The sequence below is a fragment of the Psammomys obesus genome, unplaced genomic scaffold, assembly GCF_907164565.1.
Source record: "Psammomys obesus unplaced genomic scaffold, mPsaObe1.curated_primary_1811, whole genome shotgun sequence".
Taxonomy (NCBI): domain Eukaryota; kingdom Metazoa; phylum Chordata; class Mammalia; order Rodentia; family Muridae; genus Psammomys; species Psammomys obesus.
This window is the reverse complement of record NW_026585504.1, coordinates 8820831-8838116: the sequence shown is the minus strand read 5'-3', so window position 1 is coordinate 8838116 and position 17286 is coordinate 8820831. Positions and strand designations below refer to the sequence as shown.

The 17286-nt window shown below is 52.9% G+C and overlaps 1 protein-coding gene across 3 annotated transcripts in view; it reads right to left on the bottom strand.

The window, feature by feature from the left end:
• Kcnip3 (potassium voltage-gated channel interacting protein 3) overlaps positions 1–17286 on the bottom strand; it is a 62130-nt gene that overhangs the window by 38860 nt on the left and 5984 nt on the right. For all 3 annotated transcript variants that reach the window (XM_055617171.1, XM_055617098.1, XM_055617018.1), the window contains one exon: positions 13741–13906. In XM_055617171.1, coding sequence (XP_055473146.1) covers positions 13741–13906 — 166 coding nt within the window. The remainder of the gene's footprint in view (positions 1–13740; positions 13907–17286) is intronic.

The window sequence follows — 17286 nt, the reverse complement described above, 5'->3', positions numbered from 1 at the left end:
TGAGAGAGCTGTGTAGAGTAGAGAAAGAGCACTGTCCTCGGTGTTCCCATATGTGCGCACAACCTCAGACATCTCCTATCTGTGCAGCAGGTCTGAGACAAAGGCCCAAGGAGTTAGGGAAGGGGTGGCTAGAGTCTGCCATTACATTTGGACATTTCCCCAGTATCAAGGAAGCTTGCAGAGGGGAATATGTAGGGACCTGAGAACTCCACAAAGGGTCAAGGGATAAGCTGTACCTAGGTCCTTGCCTCTGCCTTCCTCTTCCAAGGGGGGTGCAAAGGAAGGGGAAGAGCCTCTGTCCAGTACAGTGGCAGCAAATTCTCCAACCACAGTCAGTTAGCAAACATGTTTGGGATGAGCAACCTCGCTAGTGAAGACTGGCTCCTTAGCTCTCCACCAGACCCAAGGCCTAGATGCTATGCAAGCATGTAATGGCTGGGCAGGTGGATCGATGGATGAGTGGATATGTGGATGGAAAAATGTTTGAACAGATGGGTGGGTGGACACATGGCAGGAAAGATAGAAAAACAGGTAGATGGATGAAATGATAGGTGGATGAGTGTGTGTGTGGAAGGATGGATGAATGGATGAATGGATGGACATATGACTAAGTGAATGGATAGATCAATTTCTCTCTAAGCCTTACGATCTCCCCAACCAAGGTGGGTAGTAGTTGGGGCTGATGGCATGGTGTTTGCCTGGCCCAGAGCAAGTAGCCCCATCCTTTCTCACCTTGCTCACCCCTGGCCACAGGAGATGTTTAGGAACCAGGCATCTCCCTATGCTGTAGGCCAACCCCTGTGTGCTGAGGGCTTGACACCACGGCTTCTTGGATCCCTAACTCACCACCTGGCATGAGATCCTCCTCTGCTCTCAGAGAGACCTCAGGCTGCTGTTGGCTTGTGCCCAGTTCCTGCAAGTCCATCCTGTCACTGGGCCCTTCATGAAAGGTAGAGGCTGGGTGGCATGTTTGTGGCCGTTTGACCCTGCTGAGTTAACCGGAGCATCTGCTGCTTCTGCCATCTTCCATCCATCCTGGCTGAGTTCTAGGTGATCTCTGCCCTTGTGCCAGGGTTCTGGTCACTGCTTAGGCCTCACTCTTTGTTTTTCGGGGCCCTTTGCTGACCCTGGGAGTAAGGGGCTGTGACTGTTCCAGCCTAGCAACATCTTGTGCTCTGTGGAGGCTCGGTTTCTCTTCTACAGCACCTGGCCAGGAAGCCTCCCTCCTCGATCTTGCCCCAGCTGCTGCCTGTTTCTAAGGCAGTTCCCAGAGCTCTCTTCAACCTCCCGGACCAGCCTTGGCCAGAACAGGGTTTCGAACTGTAGTCTCTGGGCTTTGAGAAACCCCACATCATTTCCCTCCATAAAAGTGGAACAGGACAGCCAGAGATACACAATAGAAAGACACCATCTTGAAACAAAACAAAGCCAAATCAAACCCCAACTACTATTTCCCACATTGTTTACAAAGGAATCAAGCCTTTGGAAGGAGACGATTTCGTTCACTATGAAAGATAGTCACTATTCCTCTCCTCTCTCGTTTCACCTCCGAGACCGGGTCTAAGGGCCGATGCTCAGGCGCCATGGTTTGTGTGTCTGCGGAAGGATGTGCAAATGTACACTTTTCTTGTGCCCCTCCCGACACCCTGACCCTTTCAGCTCTGTTCCCTCTTTGTCACCAGAACCTGCCCACTTATTCACACTGGAATGGGAGTACTGCAAAAGGAGTCCTTTGAAGGTAATGTTATTGGACCCATCCACCCCCCCTGCAGCCTCTGGAGTGGCACAGGATGAGGCCACTGCCATTCCTAGGAACACGGAGTCCTGACCACTAGAGCAGAGATTTCATAGACAGCTAGGGGTGGGTGGGCGTCCGACTGGAAGAGGCGCTTGGTCTGTTCTTGGCTCGGCTCAGGGAATGGGGAGCCAGGATGCATCCTAAGAGAGAGGGCTAGCAGTTCAGAAATGCCAGAGCCTGTGCCTTTAATCCTCAAAGGTGTGAAGTGGATGTGTGTGTCAGAAATTAACAGCCTGTGTTAAGACCTGTCCTAAGAAAGACTCTACCTAGCAGTGTTTCAAAGCAGACACTAAGACTCATAACCAAACCCTCGGCAGAGTGCAGGGAATCATATGAAAGAAGGGAAGTTAGTATGATATGGAAAGGATAGGAGCTCTACAAGGACCAAACATATCTGGGCACAGGGTCTTTTCTGAGACTGACACTCAACCAAGGACCATCTATGGATATAACCTAGAACTTCTGCTCGGATGTGGCCCGTGGTAGCTCAGTAACCAAGTAGTTTTCCAAAGTAAGGGGAACACGGACTATTTCTAACAGGATCTCAAGGGCAGGCTGTTTGACACACACACACACACACACACACACACACACACACACACACACACACACACCCCGGGGAGGAGCAGTCTGTTAGGCCACAGAGGAGGACTTTGCAGCCAGCCCTGAAGATACCTGATAAAACAGGGTCAGATGAAAGGGGAGGAGGTCCTCCCCTATCAGTGGACTTGGAAAGGGGCAGGGAGGAGACCAGGGAGGGAGTGTGGGGTTGGGGAGGGAATGAGGGAGCGGGATACAGCTGGGACACAGAGTTAACAAAATGTAACTAAAAAGAAAAAAAAAATAAAAAAAAAAAAAAAAGACCTGTCCTAAAAGGATAAAACTGTCCAAGAGGCCCGCTGCCTCAGCTTCTGCTGCCCCCTGGTGGGCAGATAGAGAAATGCTATTAAGTGAGCTTTGGCTGGGGTGGGGGTGGGGGACTGGAGCGAGGCTGGGAATGGGATGGTCCAGGGTGGGAAGGAGGGATGGACAGCGAGGATGGAAGGATTTAGGAACACTTTCTGAGAGGTGCCCAGGCCAGCTGGATCCAGGATGCTCTGCTGTCCATGAACCTCTGCCTAGGAACAGTGAATAGAGCCACCTCCTCTGCCACAATGGCTCTGCCTTTCCCCAGAGCAGCCCCAAACATGTTCTTTTCCATTCGAGAATATTTGAAAGTTGTTCCTGTCTTCCTTTCCTGTTACCTCAAACAGTCATCAAAGCCTCCCACCGTGGCGTCGGAGACCTGGGCTGCTTGGTAATGATGCTGAGACCAAGAGCCCAACATACTATCCCACCAGCCAGTGCTCCAGAACATCCTTCCCACCCTCCCCTTTTGTCGACATACTTAGGAAGGAGGCAGAATGGACAGAGGTTGGAGCAGGAAAGAGCCTGGACCACCGCAGCCTGATCAACCTAGAAAAACCCACCACCTGGAGAAAAATAGCTGTCCTGCTTCTGGTGGGATTTAATGGGCTCCACCTCATCAGAAAGGGCCTGGAAAAGGTTTGGCAGGTGCACAGAACAAAGCTGGAGCTTCCGAAACTCAGACAGCAGCAGCTAGGGACATGGCTACCAAGAGGTGAGAGGTGAGAGGTGAGAGGGCGGCTTTCCCTGTTGGGGTCTGGAAGCTACAGTACATACAGCCCCCGATGCCTTGTATCAGGGCAAGTGGAACGGGGAGAAATCACAACTAGTTGACTCTGAAAACTCGTCTTCTCTCTCCTGGGTCACAGACAAGGAAATTAACTTGGCTGACACACAGAAAAGAAGAAACCTCGGCTCAAGGCCACAAAGTCACGTCCCATTATCACTTGCCCAGCCACTGCTGTGGTCCTTTATAGATGCTGGCAGGGTCCCACAGAGCATGTGTCCATGGGGTGATGAATAAACTGAGAACCTTGCCCAAGGTCCAGCATCAGCACAGAGCAGACCCTCTCAACAAGGTGAAAGCAGGAGCTCCTTTCACACGCAGCCGACACGACCCTCTCAACGACCTCATTCTTAGAGCCATTTCATCTCACAGAGGACACTGTGTGGTGAGAGGCTGGAGCTTGGCATGGCAGATGAGGCTCTGCCTACCAACTGTGGAGGTGAGGGCTAAAGTTGGTCAGAGCCGCATCTGGCCTTTGGAATCCCCTGACTTGCCAGGGAGAACCGTGATGCTATGGCTGGCACCCATGTCTATGGAGTTTCCTCTCTTCTCAAGCAGAGAAGATGCCCTTCTAGATGGCCCCTCACTGCCCCTGGTCTTGTTTCCCATCACTTGCCGATAGCGGGGCCATCTTGCTTGGGCTCTCTTGGCTCCAAGGTCTCCCACGTCCCTGGGTCTCCTTCTGATTGGAATCAGCTTTGTCATTCGGCTGGCATCCACATTTAGGAGTGCAGTGGAACCTGGGTATATACTTGTGTCTATTTGTAGGGGAATATTTTTAGCACGTCAGAACGATACTTGGAAAATTCAAGCCAGATGGGCTCTGTGATGGGGGGGGGTCTCTGTTGCTCTAGCTGCCAGCGCTTCCTGGTGTCTGCCTACCTTGTCTTGAGAGGCTCTGGGATGAGGGCCCTTGTAGAGGACTCCTCTCTCACTCTCTGGGCTCTTTGCTTCTTTTACGCCTTGGGAAATGGGACTTTCTCTGTTTGTTAGCTTCAGCTGAAGTCCAAAGGACAACATAAGAGGCATGACTCTGTGGACCTCACCAAGCAACTAGGGAAGCAGCCTCCTCTGTGGCCTCCTCACAGTCTAGAGTATCTTGGGAAGGCTGTTTTCTCTGCAGTTAAGCCCTTCTGTGGCCTGAGTGGAATTTAGGGCTGTGAGACCAGGGTGGGGAGTCTGACTCACACCTGGAACAGGGTCAAGGTAATGGCTGTGGCTACCATGGCTGCTCATGGGTGTACCCTGGGTACCTACTCCCACTCTGGAGCCAGAGGGCAGGCTCTACAGAGTCCTTGTATACCTGGGAAAAGACAGCCAGGGTCCATCTCTCAATTCTTCTCCTGGGAGGCAGGATTAAAGGCACCACAATTGCCTGTTGAGATGGCTTGGCCTGAGCATGGGCACCAGGTGAAAGGGTTCTCTCCGCACTGGCTAACACATGGCAAATAACCATAGGATCTGCATAGAACTTCATCCACACGGTAAGGAGGGGCCAGCCAGCCAGCAGGGAGAAAGGGTCAAAGGTGACACCGAGCCAGGATTTCTTTAGTGGTTTTCTTGCCTTGCTGTCTAAAAGCATAGCATGCCGCAGTCAAAGCCAGACTGTCCTGGGCCTCCTCAGCCCCTGCGCCAGAAAGCCCCCTCAAGGACCAGGATTCCACAACCATCTGTCAGAGCAGATGGCTTGGGTGGGGCTTTGGAGCACACCCAGGGTCTCAGGGGAGGCACCCACTCCTCTTGACCCCTCCCTTCCCTTGCCTGCTCAGCCCTAGTGTAACCACGCTGGCAGGAGTGAGGGTACTAAAGACAGCCGCTTTTGCCTTTCTCTTTGGCTGTCATGACTGTTGACACAATGGCTCTCAAGGAATTGGAATTTCCCCAGGAATCGTGTGTTACAAGAAGGATCATGTTGAAGACTAGTACTAGCCAAAGGGGGAGTACGAGACAAGATTCCACCCAGTTCTGGCCATCTGTTAGACCACCGTGCCGGTGAGACTGGACAGGCCGATGATGGGACAGACCACATCTTGACCAGGACTTCCTCTTTATGAATCCTTCTTGTCCTTAGTCTCCTCTAAGTCTCATGTCAGAGCCCTGAAGATGGGCCAGGGGTACTGAACTTCTATGCGTTCCTCTTCTCAAAGTGGCCACACCAAATTAATCTCCTTTTCAAATTCTCATGCTTATTTGAATCTTTAATTGGCATATTGAGGGTAGGTGGATGTACCTGGCTGTCAGGACCTCAGGATACAGCCGGCTAGTGACATTACTGGCTGAACCTTCTAATCAGGTATAAGTCATTGTATTCTCTCTAAGAAAGGAGGGAAGGACAGACAGACAGACAGACTTGTAGAGAAGAGCACCCAGAAGTCTTCTGGTGTATTATGGAGGGGAAATGTATAAAACCACAGATTCCATGCCATACAGTAGCTTGTCTGTTGGCAAGGATCACCCCTCGCTTCCGTGGAGCAGGCATTGTTGCGGGCATTCTGAATGAGTGTGTGTGTGTGTGTGTGTGTGTGTGTGTGTGTGTTCCCGAAGAAGAAAAAGAAGAATATGTATGTATGTATGTATGTATGTATGTATGTATGTATGTATGTATGTATATGATGGATGAGGAGATAGCAGGAGCAATGAGTTCCTGAAGCAAGGTCATGGCCAGTGACTTGGTGGCCTCTGTTGTATCCCTCTATTCTGGTCTGGCCTCCCTGGAGTCTCTCCTGGGACTAGTCTAGTCTTACAATCTTCAATCCCACCCTCCTCTCAAAAGACCTTCTGAAGAGGAAAAGCTACCAAGTGACAGAAGACATCAAAAGACCCCCTTTCTTCTTAAAAAAAAAAAATAATAGAAGTAACCCTGGGCTCCTGGGCTCCTGGGCTCCTGGGCTCCCATCACAGACAGCTGAGCTGCCTACACAGACCCAGACTCCAGCCTCCCGCAAGACACCTCTGCAGCGGTAGACTCCCACTTTCCCTTCCCGTCACCCTGGCGTTTTAAGCCCTTATTGTCCCATAGATTTGGAGATGAACAAATCTACTGCAGTTTCACACTTTCTTCTTATAAACACCCCTTGTGGGCCGCCGGGATGTCTCCACGGGTAAAGACACTTGCCACCCGAGTCTGGCTTCCTGGCTTCTATCCCCGTGAATCACCCACGTGAGGGTGGAGGCAGTGGGCTTCACCCCAAAGACTGAGGCTGCTCACGGCTCCTGTCTGCCTTGCTCACTGCTAGCGTGTCACCGCTCTGCGTCGTTGACATCTCTTGGAAGCGCAAGGCTGCTTCGTGGGTCACATGCCTGTGGGCTCATCTTTGTCTTACAGATTTAATTAGAAGTCTCTTTGGGGAGTCATGCATATGACTGCTTTAGCCTAGGTCTTTTTCCTCCAGTAACAGGAGTGGACACAAGAGCCAGGGGCAGCAGGGAGGGTCCCGAGTTTCAAGGTCTGAAGCTCTTAAAACCTCATCTTAGATCCCCAGCTGCAGAATTTCCTCCCCTTCTGGGTAGGAAGTGCCCACTGCCAGCCAGGAGGCCCTGCCAAGCCTCAGTGAGAGGCAGAGGAAGCAGCTAGAAGCAGACTACTGTGAAACCTCCCCCACCCCCAGGCCGGATCTGGGAAGGCAGGATCCCTTGCCTCCTGTGAAGCCATCCAGATGAGTGGGCTTCTGAGGGGTTGAAGAAGGCTGTCATTGATAGACATTTTCTATGCAGCCTCGATACACACTGGCTCCCTTCTTTTCCCCTCTCTCCTCTGCATGCCGTGATAGGTCCGGATGGGAGAGGAGTCCTCGGGGAGGAGGGTGGGGAGTGAAGGTAGAGGAGCCCACTTGTGCAAGGAAGGGAGGGCTCTTTAGAGTAGTCAGGCAGGCTTGGGCCACCCCATCTCTCTCCAGGCTTATGAGCCTGGGAGTCTTGGCTTGGGCTTCTGAGGGGCAGCGGTCCCTATGGGACGTACAGGACTCAGAGACTGATCCTGCTCCCAAGCCCTCAGCTCCTTTGTCCCTGCCCCCAGAGGAGGGGCCACAGTCCCCAGTCCCAAAAGGCATCCCTGTCCCAGCCAGGCAGCCCTCACCTCGAGCCAGGTTCCCGGAGATGAAGCGGAAGAAGAAGCTGATGATGTCACCCAGGTGCTTCTTACAGCCATGCTGACACTCGTGCAGTCTCGGGAAGCGGCCATCACCACACCTGGACATGGCGCTGCCCAGGTCCTGTTTCTCTGCCTGCCCTTTCCAACCCTAGGCTCAGCACCCTTCTCTTGGGAGGACCTGCCCTCCCCTCACCCACCTCTAGCTTGTTTCTCTTTGAAACCTCTTTTTCAATATCTCTCTTGATCTTAGCCTCTCTCTTGGCCTCTCTTTTGCTATCTCTGCTCTTGGGAAAGGGCCAGAGACCAGCAGCTTCTTGGCTCTCAGGGTCTGCTATGTCTCCCTGAGCCTTTGTGGGACCTGCATTTATCTCCTCAACCTCCAGGACCCAGGGACTCACTGTTTCCCAAATGAATGTCAGCAGCTGCAAAATGCCAGGGAGGGGCATGGGCATTGCTCCGGCACCTCAGGAGGAGATGGCACCCACTGTGACTTACAGCTCAGGGTGTGAACCTCACAGGCCCACGGCCTTTCTGAAGCCTGCTCCTACCCTGCCCCCAGCCTTTGGCCTTCTCTTGACTCCTGCCTTCTACTTATCATCCAGGCCCCCATCCTACCTGAGTGTCTGAGAAGTAGCAAATGGAGAGAGAAAGTGGTCTGTCTCCTGAGGACAGGGGACAATCAAGAGCAAGGCTGGAACGGGGAACTACTGACTCCCCACTCCCTTTACTGGGCACCTGGTAAATGTCACACAGCTCGCTGAGGTCCTCTGGCTTCCAAGGAGGCACCCAGACTTCTCTCAGCTTTTACTTGGAGACATTGGGATCTGACAGGGGGAGAAATATGCCCAGTGAGAGACGGCTGTTCTAGCAGCCATCTCTAGAAGGCTGGCCTGGTAGGCATGAAGCCCTTGGTTCAATCCCCAGCAAAAAGACTTCGTGACTAACACCTTTAATCCCACTCAGGGACTGGAGACAAAAAAATCAGAAGTTCAAGGTCATCCCTGGCTACATTTCGAGTTTGAGGCCAACCTCAATATATATGAGAGTCTCTATCAAAGCAAAACAGAAAAACAACAGTGCCATTCTTCCATGCTCCTTGTAGTCAGTGGCTTAGTTCTGGCCGACAAAATGTAAACAGTCTTCTAGAACATTCTAAGCTTGTGTTGCTTTACTGACACAACTGGCAGCACCTTCTTCTTCCACGTGTTTTTGCCTGCGGTGATGCCGGGATGGATAGAGCTGACATGACTACTTTGCAACTGAGGAGAGAAAGGGCCAAAGCGCCAAACTTGCCCACTTTTGTTAGCCACTTCCTAACTCAAAGGGAGCCACAGTTGCTCAGGGTTTCTGTTACATACAGTTAAGTTGCCTCCTCTAACATGGAGGCTGAACTCTTTGTGTCGCATACTCTGAGAGGCGAAGAAAGTACAGTGTTTGTTGACACTTGTGTACCTGATTGTGTCTGCTGCTCCGAGCCGTTTACCGAGCACGCACAAAGGCTGTGTGGCAGGCCCAGCAGGCGGCTCTGGCCTTGGGTCTACTGACCCAGCATATTCAGTGACTGTAGAATATGTGTCTAAGGTGAGTTGTGACACCCTCAGGGTCCATGCAGTTTCCAACAAGAGAACCTCACGAACTCGACTTTCTAGAAAAAAACATGTTTCTTTTGGCAACATTCTCCTTTCCTTTGCATTCAGCTAGTTGCTGGCTATTGGGCTGTCATGGAGATGAACTGAAGACTGTAGGTGCTGGGTAGCTGTGAGCCCCGAGCTAAACCTCCCCCCCATCCCCCAGGAACTGGGCATCTACCTCTGGCCCCAGGCCTAGTGGATTGTGTGTGGATCTTTCTATCACCAGGTGTGCTGATGTGTGTGAGGTCTAAGCCAGGGTGGTTGACGCTGGGGATGGGGTATACAGGAAGACAAGTAGTTCAGCCCTGCCATTGGTCCTCTCTCTCAACCACACTGACTTCTCACGGGAGTCTCTTAGACTGTTTGAGGAGGGAAATGGCATGTGATTTGACAGGCAGAGAGGCAGGAAAGGTGACACCAGCTAAGCCCCTTGGGGTATGGGCAGTGGAAAGGGACTCCTTTCCTATCCTTGTGGCTAGGAGAATACTATATAGAGCTGCTTCCCATGCTGTCTGGAAGGAGAGGTGGCCTGAAGGAGCTGTTCCCATTGATCATGGCCTGTGGTTAACCATGGAGTCAGGTGTCAGGGAGGTGGGAAGAGGGACATGGTCGGAGAAGGACCCATCCAGGGGATGAATCCTCTCTAAATGCTTTTGAGAGGGTGCCAAGGCTGGGCAGGTGCCTGCCAGCCTTGGAGCCAGGTGGCCTTTCAGCCATGGCAGCACCTGCCCATAAGCAAATTACCATTTATCCCATTTGACTTCCATTACTCAGCATTGGAGAGAAGAGCCTCCCCTTCCCAGCGGCGCGGCTGCAGCTGTTGTCATGTGCTCAGTTAGCCAGCAGGTGGCAGCCAAACTCAGCAGCATCCTTCAATTGCAGACAAGACCACTCAGTCCTCACTAGGATTGACTAGGCCCTGGCTTCAGACCCTCCAGCATGCCTATTGCTGTGCGTACCATATTTGGAGGTCACATTCATCACTGTTGTTAACCAAGGGGCTTGGTCCATGTCCTGATACCCATTTCCCCTCCCCATTCCTGGCACTTCTGGAAGAGTAGAGATGCCCACTTAAGACAGGGAAAGACTGGAAGCAAGGTTCAGGCACAGTCATACGCAGTCCACAGCGCTAAACACGATCTACCTCCATGTCCAGAAGGAAGGCCAGGGGTCAGGAGACACAGGAGGTGGTCCTTCACTCTACCCACGAAGCGCTTTCCCTGTCTCCCATGCTTTGGGTTCAGATGAGAGCATTTAGGTTCCAGAGGAAGAAGCCCTGAGAGGAGACACCCCTGGGACTATTGTCCCGGGGGCTGAGACCGTCACCTGGCCCACTGGAGCTGTTCTTAACATTTAGAAAGTAACTGCTAAGGGCCGGGTAGAGGTGGTCCTGATCCTGAGGGTGGCTGCACAGAGTAGCAAGGAGGACAGTGTCTCAGCTCAGCGGCTTTCCTGGGAATCCTAACACACTCATCAGTGAGAGTCACAGTAGCTCCCTAGGCAGGGCCGCAGGCGATGTAGCCCTCTAAGGAGTGAAGGCTCGGTTTGCTCTGCAACTCTGCAGTGGATTGAAGATGGCCACTCCATGATGCAGCTCGAGGTGCAGGGAGTCCATCCGTCCTTTCCTGTGCCTGAATCGCCCCGTGACTTGATGAGGCTGTGGGTCTACCCTTCAGCGGAGGGTGGGAGTGCATTCCTGCTTCCATGAATGGTTGTGTTGTGTGACACAGAACGAGCTGCCCAGCATAGGAAGCATTTCCCACCTCGGCAGCTGGCATATAGGCTTTGTAATACTCGTTCCCTGTTCCTCTAGAGTCTCTGTGACCTTCTCCAGACTCAGGGTCTGGGCCTTCTGCCTGACTCAGGCAGCCAGGACCCCAAGACAATTGGGGAGGATTTTATTTTAACTTAGATAATTGAAGAAACCCAAATCTCACAGATCTCCCGGGGAGGCAGACTTGAGAAGCAGGTCTGTCCAGTTGGTGGCATCAGCTACAACTGGAACCGTGCCTCAGAAGGCATTCTGCCAGGAAGGGCCACCCACAGAGCAGGCCAGAGTCACAGCTCTGGTGCACTGAGCTGTCCCTGGGGTCCTGGGCTGAGAATTGGTACTTCTGGGTTGGGAGTCAAGCTGCCTGCCCTGCCCTAGCCTCTGGACCCATGTATCTTAGAGACCACTGCAGCTGACCCCTCCTAACTTCCAGGGCACAGCCACAACCGGACCAATCCTTGCACCCTACTCTGAGGTCCGTGAGTCTTGCCTACTCTGGGTTTAAGTCCACTCCTCATTCAAGTCTTAGGGACTCTGTGCTGGGCCTTGACCTCCTCTCTCAGCAACCCGGATACCTGTTTTTCTCATCCTACTGATGAATGGAAAAACCCCAACAAGGGCGGCGTCCAGGCTGCTGGACTTCCTCAGGCACCCAGTGCCCAGGATACCGTGGCAGTCCTCACCGGACATGTGATGGAGAGGCCCTGAAAGGTGCTTATTGTTCTGTGCACCCAGAGCCTGAGAAGCCAACTCAACAGCCACAGCATGGCATTTCACATGTACACAAGATCTCCGGCGTGGCCACGCTGATGGAGTCCCATCCTTAAGGGACCCAGGCGATGTGTTCATACTGAGTAACTGGGACTCGGGAGCTTGCCCAAAGGAGTCAGGCCACATGGATCTCCACTCCTTAGTCTGTGGGGTCCCTGCCTGAAAGGTGAAGGAGCTCCGGGTCAGAGTGCTTCCGAGCCCCAGTCCCTGGAGAATCCAGCAAGCCATTTAATCTCTTTTAGTGTTTTAAGTAAGATGAAGCAAGGGGGAGAGGTGGGCTGCAGCCCCTGTTTCACACAAGTAATACACATTTCTTCCCATCGGTCCTGTCTCCTCTCAGTGGCTGGCCATTTCTGATAAACATGTTCATCCATGAAACGCAGGACTGGTCCGTGCTATCCTGGCCTTACCCTCCACTGTATGTACCTCTGAAGGGTGTGACTAAGAAAGCCCTGTCCTCTAAGAAGCCACCCGGAATAGGGTGTGGCCTTTGCTGTGACCACTCCTATCCAGTGGTGACTGGGAACACAGCCTGCTTGCTCTCCACCTAACTCTTTATGGCCCTGCCCAGAGCCTCTACTGCCCAGTAGACAGAACTGCGGGTCAGGGTGGGCATCCATGGAGGAAGACAGAGGGCTTCCGCAAGCCATTGATTCTAGCTGTCACCCAGGAGAGCTCAGGGTGGCAGGTATCAGGGGGAGACTCTAAGTTTGAAGGGGACAGGAAGCTGAACCATCTAGGAGGGAGTCGAGTCCCTTGGACACCCCCCCCCCACCGGGGGCCACACCAGAATGCTACAGCTCTTTTTGCTCTTGGCCTCCACCCTGGTGGACAATGGGAAACATCTTCACACCAATGCAAATCACACAGCCTTTCGTGGGTAGGCTTCACACCTTCTACCACCCGCAAAGCCATGAAACAGCAGGGGACCCAGCACTCCAGGGTCAGGGCCCTTTCGGAATGGTATACAGCTACGAGCAGGTCAGGGTGGGCTGTGCAGATACAACTGGGTCAGGATGCAGCAGCCTTGTCCCCTCATGGGTATGCATGCACAGGCCACTTGCTATCTCCCCTCTGCTCACGAGCACCATCCAGCCTGGGAGGCTAGGAACACTGACTGTGTCTGAAGAAGAGACCGAGGCTCCCTGGAGATTGCACAGCAAGAGAGCGTGTTGCCTAAGAAAACACACAAAGCAGTCTCCAGGCCAAGCACTCATCTTGTCCCAGCGACAGAGTCTTAGACACGCCTCTGTGCCATCAAGATCATACGCGGTGTGGTGAGAGAGACCTCGGAACTGATCCTGGAATACTGGCGTGGGGCCGTACTTCCACTTGCATGGTGCATGTGCGTGTTTGTGTAGGCACGTTCATATGTGCAAAGGTGTGAGTGTGTGTGTGTGTGAGAGAGGCTGCAGGGGCTCTGCAAGGTTGTTTCTGTGTCTTCTGTACTAGCAGTCATGGTGACTACCCCACATAGCTGAGAACAAGCACAGCACAGTCACTGCTGGCAGCCCCGGCCCCATGCTATGAACACCCTAGGATGCCAGCCTCAGTCTCTGGGTGCATGGGGCAAGAACCAGGAGGGACTAGATTAGGGTAGCTTCAACTCTGCCCTTTCCTACAGAGGACTTAGAAAGAACACAGGAGATGTTCAAGTTGGCTCCCCAGGTAAGTGCGGGGTGAGGTAGAGCCTGGCTTGTCAGCCCCTAGCCTGCCTCTATCTCCCAGCCGCTCTCTGAAAAACCTGTGTGTGACCCCGGTCCTCGGTCCCCGTGCACTGCAGTCCAGCATAATAGTACTGGACTAGAGCTTAGGTCTCTGTGTGGCACAGGGCGTCAGTGAGGGGAGGATGTGAATGAATGGAGACACATTTCCCAACAGAGGAGGAGGCAGGGTGGCTCAAGGTGACTGCTGTGGCCTCGGGAAGGATGGAGCTCAGTGTGATCCATACCCACCCTCTCTGGACCCCAGTCACTCTTGTCCTACCTGAGCCTTGAGGGGCAGCACTGGACAGGATCCACTTGACTAAGCAGCAACGCATTAGGGCCTGGCGAGTGAACTGTGGTCTCTGCCACTTGATGCCTTCCTTTTTGCTCAGCGGTATTCGGCCGGCGTCTCCCAGGAGGCTGCCGTCAGATGCCTTCATTGCCTCCTGCAAAGGGAGTGGAGGTGTAGGGGGCTCCTGAGCACACGCGCTGACAGGAGGGACCTCCAGAAGATCCTACCGGCCACACTGATATCCTGGGTGAGGCCAGTCCTAACCGTATCAGGAGCCTGCTCTGAAAGCTACAGCAGTGCTGGCTGAAAGAACACACACACACACAGCCCTACTGCCCCATGACTCTCTTAGTTTCTTTCCACCCTGCACTCAGGCTCTAGGGTGGGGCCGAAGAAGAAGGTTCCAGAAAAGCAAGGCCGGAAACGAGCCCTGTCTTGATGAACTCAAGCTCACCCCTCCACAAGCTAGGCTGCCAGAGATGAACAGTTCCTTAGAGAACTGACTGAAGCCTGGAGGAGAGAGAGGGTTCACACGGGGGACACAGGTAGGTGCACTCCTTTCTTCCGGTAAGGGCCTTGCTTGCTCTGAGTTTTCCACTGGAAGTGACCTGAGAGTGGATGAAATTCTATGTGACCACCTGAGCGGACCACCCACCAAGCTTGATGAGCTAAAGGAGCATGCCTGTGGCCATCTGGCCAATGAGGGGGACCTGGTGGGGTGTGGAGAGACAGTGGGGCAGCCTGGAGCCACCATGGAGGACGCAGAGCAGAGAGATTTGTTTGCCTATGGCAATCCTGGCTGTCAAATCGTCCCTAGTGGTGGTAGGGGAGCTCCCAGCTACTGGGGAGTTGGCAGGCTGCAGTCAGCCATGACAGCCCGTCTGGGCATCTGGTTTGTTTTGGCTATGTCCTGTCTCCCACCAGCACAGAAATGGGACAGGCATGGTTTTGGCTCGCAGTTGTCATCCGTCAAATTCTCAGCAACACCCCTACATCGCTCCCCCTCTCCAAGGCTCACTGGGCAGCGAGGAACAATGGTGTGAAGGGAAGGGGGTGCCGGGGATGTGGAAGGGGGCATCTCCCAACACATTCTGTGGACACGTACTTGCATACTCCAAAGGGCATGGATCTACTCATGCATGCATGCACAGACCCACACACAGGCACATGCTCAAGCGCACCCTGCCCTGGCTGGGTCAGAGGCACCTCCTACATTATTAAACATCTCATTCAGGAGAGAAATGGCCTCGATTGAATGAAATCTGTATGTTGGTCAAGGAGTCGGGGGAGGGGGATAGGGGAGCTGCGTGGGTCTGACAGCTGGTACTTCATTATCTCAGGAATTTATTGCTGAAGAGTCTGAGTGTGGGAGGAGGAGGAGCAGAGATGGACCTCAGAGCCTCAATGCCGCTAGCAGGGGCATCTTGTTAGAAGCCCCACCATCCCACCCCTGCCCCTACCCGAAGTGCTGGCACCAGTAGGTTTTGTCTCAGATCCTAGGCAGGTGGGGTGGACCCTGTGATTCCCTGGGGTAGGCCGAGACCCCTTAGTGCATGCTGGTCTGAGCTAAAACTCACTTTATCGTCGCAACCCGGTGAGGTGGGCCACACCACCTTTCTTACAGGTAAGGAAAAAAAGTCCCTGAGGAGTCTGGGGCATGTCACACTGCCATGGGCAATCTGACTCCAAAGTTTAGATCATTTTGGCCTGGCTAGGTCTGGCTTCCTCTACCTGGCTGAGTGGCCAGAATTCTCAATTTGAGCCTCTCAGGGTCAGGGTTGTGACAGTTTCTCTTCCTGAGGTAGCAGAGATCTCTGAAGAGAATGAAGGGCAGAGGGAGCCTGTCCATACTCCCACAGAGGAGTCAAGCCTGTGGCCCAGACCCATCCCAATGAGAGGGAGGCAGGAGCAGGGAGGGGTGAGTATGGGTCATTCTCATGAATATTTGACACTTGTCTGTCTGGGAGAGGGTCTGATTGAGCTGCCAAGGAATGTTAAATAGCTCTTCTGACACCTCTTCTTGCCTCCCAGGCTCAAAGGCATTGAGGGGAGGGAGGTGACCCCACTCCCCCCTGGGGTGTGCCTGTGATGGGAGGTGACAGAGTGAGGGCTGCTGGGTCAGTGAGGATGTTGGAGCAGAAATTAAACATCCGTTTGCCCCTGCTCGGGGTCCCTGATGGCGTCCTATCGCTTTGCAAATCAAACCAGGTCACATGCCTGCCCCCAGCTCACCATGCTCCTCGCAGGCTTCCTCTCTCCACAGCTCTGCCTGGGTATTGGGTATCTGCTGATCCCTGCACTGGACACTTGCCCCCTGAATGCTCAAGGTGTCAGACCCCCGGAGCACTGTTCCAACCAGGTCACTCCTGTGTGCCTCCATCTTGGCCCCTGTTGCTGCGCCTCCTGGCAGCATAGAATATAGCTTATTATCCTCCTTTCTCAGTTCACTCCGGAATGTCAGCTCTAAGGTGTGTGTGTGTGTGTGTGTGTGTGTGTGTGTGTGTGTGTGTGTACCTGTGTAAACTGCTCTTTCTATCATAGAACCTGGCACCTAGGAGCCCTTCATTTTCCAAACTGTGCGGTAAAAGAACAACTCATCCAGAATAAAGATGTGCAGACATGTCACCAAAGGGAACAGAGATGGCACATAAGCATCTGGGAAAATGCCATCTTCTGCCACCAGGGAAATGCCTTTTGAAAACTACCGAGAGCGCCAGCAAGATGGCTCAGTGTGAAGTGCCTACAAGCTGAGTGGCCTGGGTGTGATTTCTAGAACCCACACCCACACATACTCACACACACACACATACACAAATACATTTTTTTTTTATAAAAAAGCCAAACACTTTTTTATAAAGTGTTTATAAAAAACATTTTATGCCTGAAATTTAAAAAAAATAAAATAAAACAGATGGGGACCTTGGGCCACTTCGGCCTGGCGACTGGGAGCCCAGATCACTTTAGCCACTCTGGAGAACAACGAGACAGGTCCTTAGCAAACAGAACACCCAGCTAGCACACAGAGCCTGGCAATTTCACTCCTGGGTGTTTGACCCAGGTGGTTGAAACTTATAACTGAATATTCATGGTAGTTTTATTTGTAAGAGCCCCAAAGTGACAAGAGCTGGGTGTCCCTAAGTAGAGGGTGATGAAACTGGGGTGCTGCAGTTGTCCCAGAAATTCCCAACCATGAGCAGAGAACACCTGGATACTCACCACAACCTGAAGACTCAGAATTAAGCTGGGTGCAAAAGCCAGTCCCCAAAGGTCACATGCCATGCGAGTCTATTTACATAGCATTTTGAAATGACAGCAGGCAAGCAATACAGAGCAGATTAAAAAGCCAAGAATTGGGTGGGGGAAGGACAGAGGGAGGAGAAAGGTGTGGCTGCAAGGACGGAAGGGCAACAGAAGGACCTTTTGTCGACAGAGCTAGTGTGTTATCTTGATGGATACACGGACTGCAGGTGACAGTGTTCTAACAAACACACACACACACACACACACACACACACACACACACACACACACACA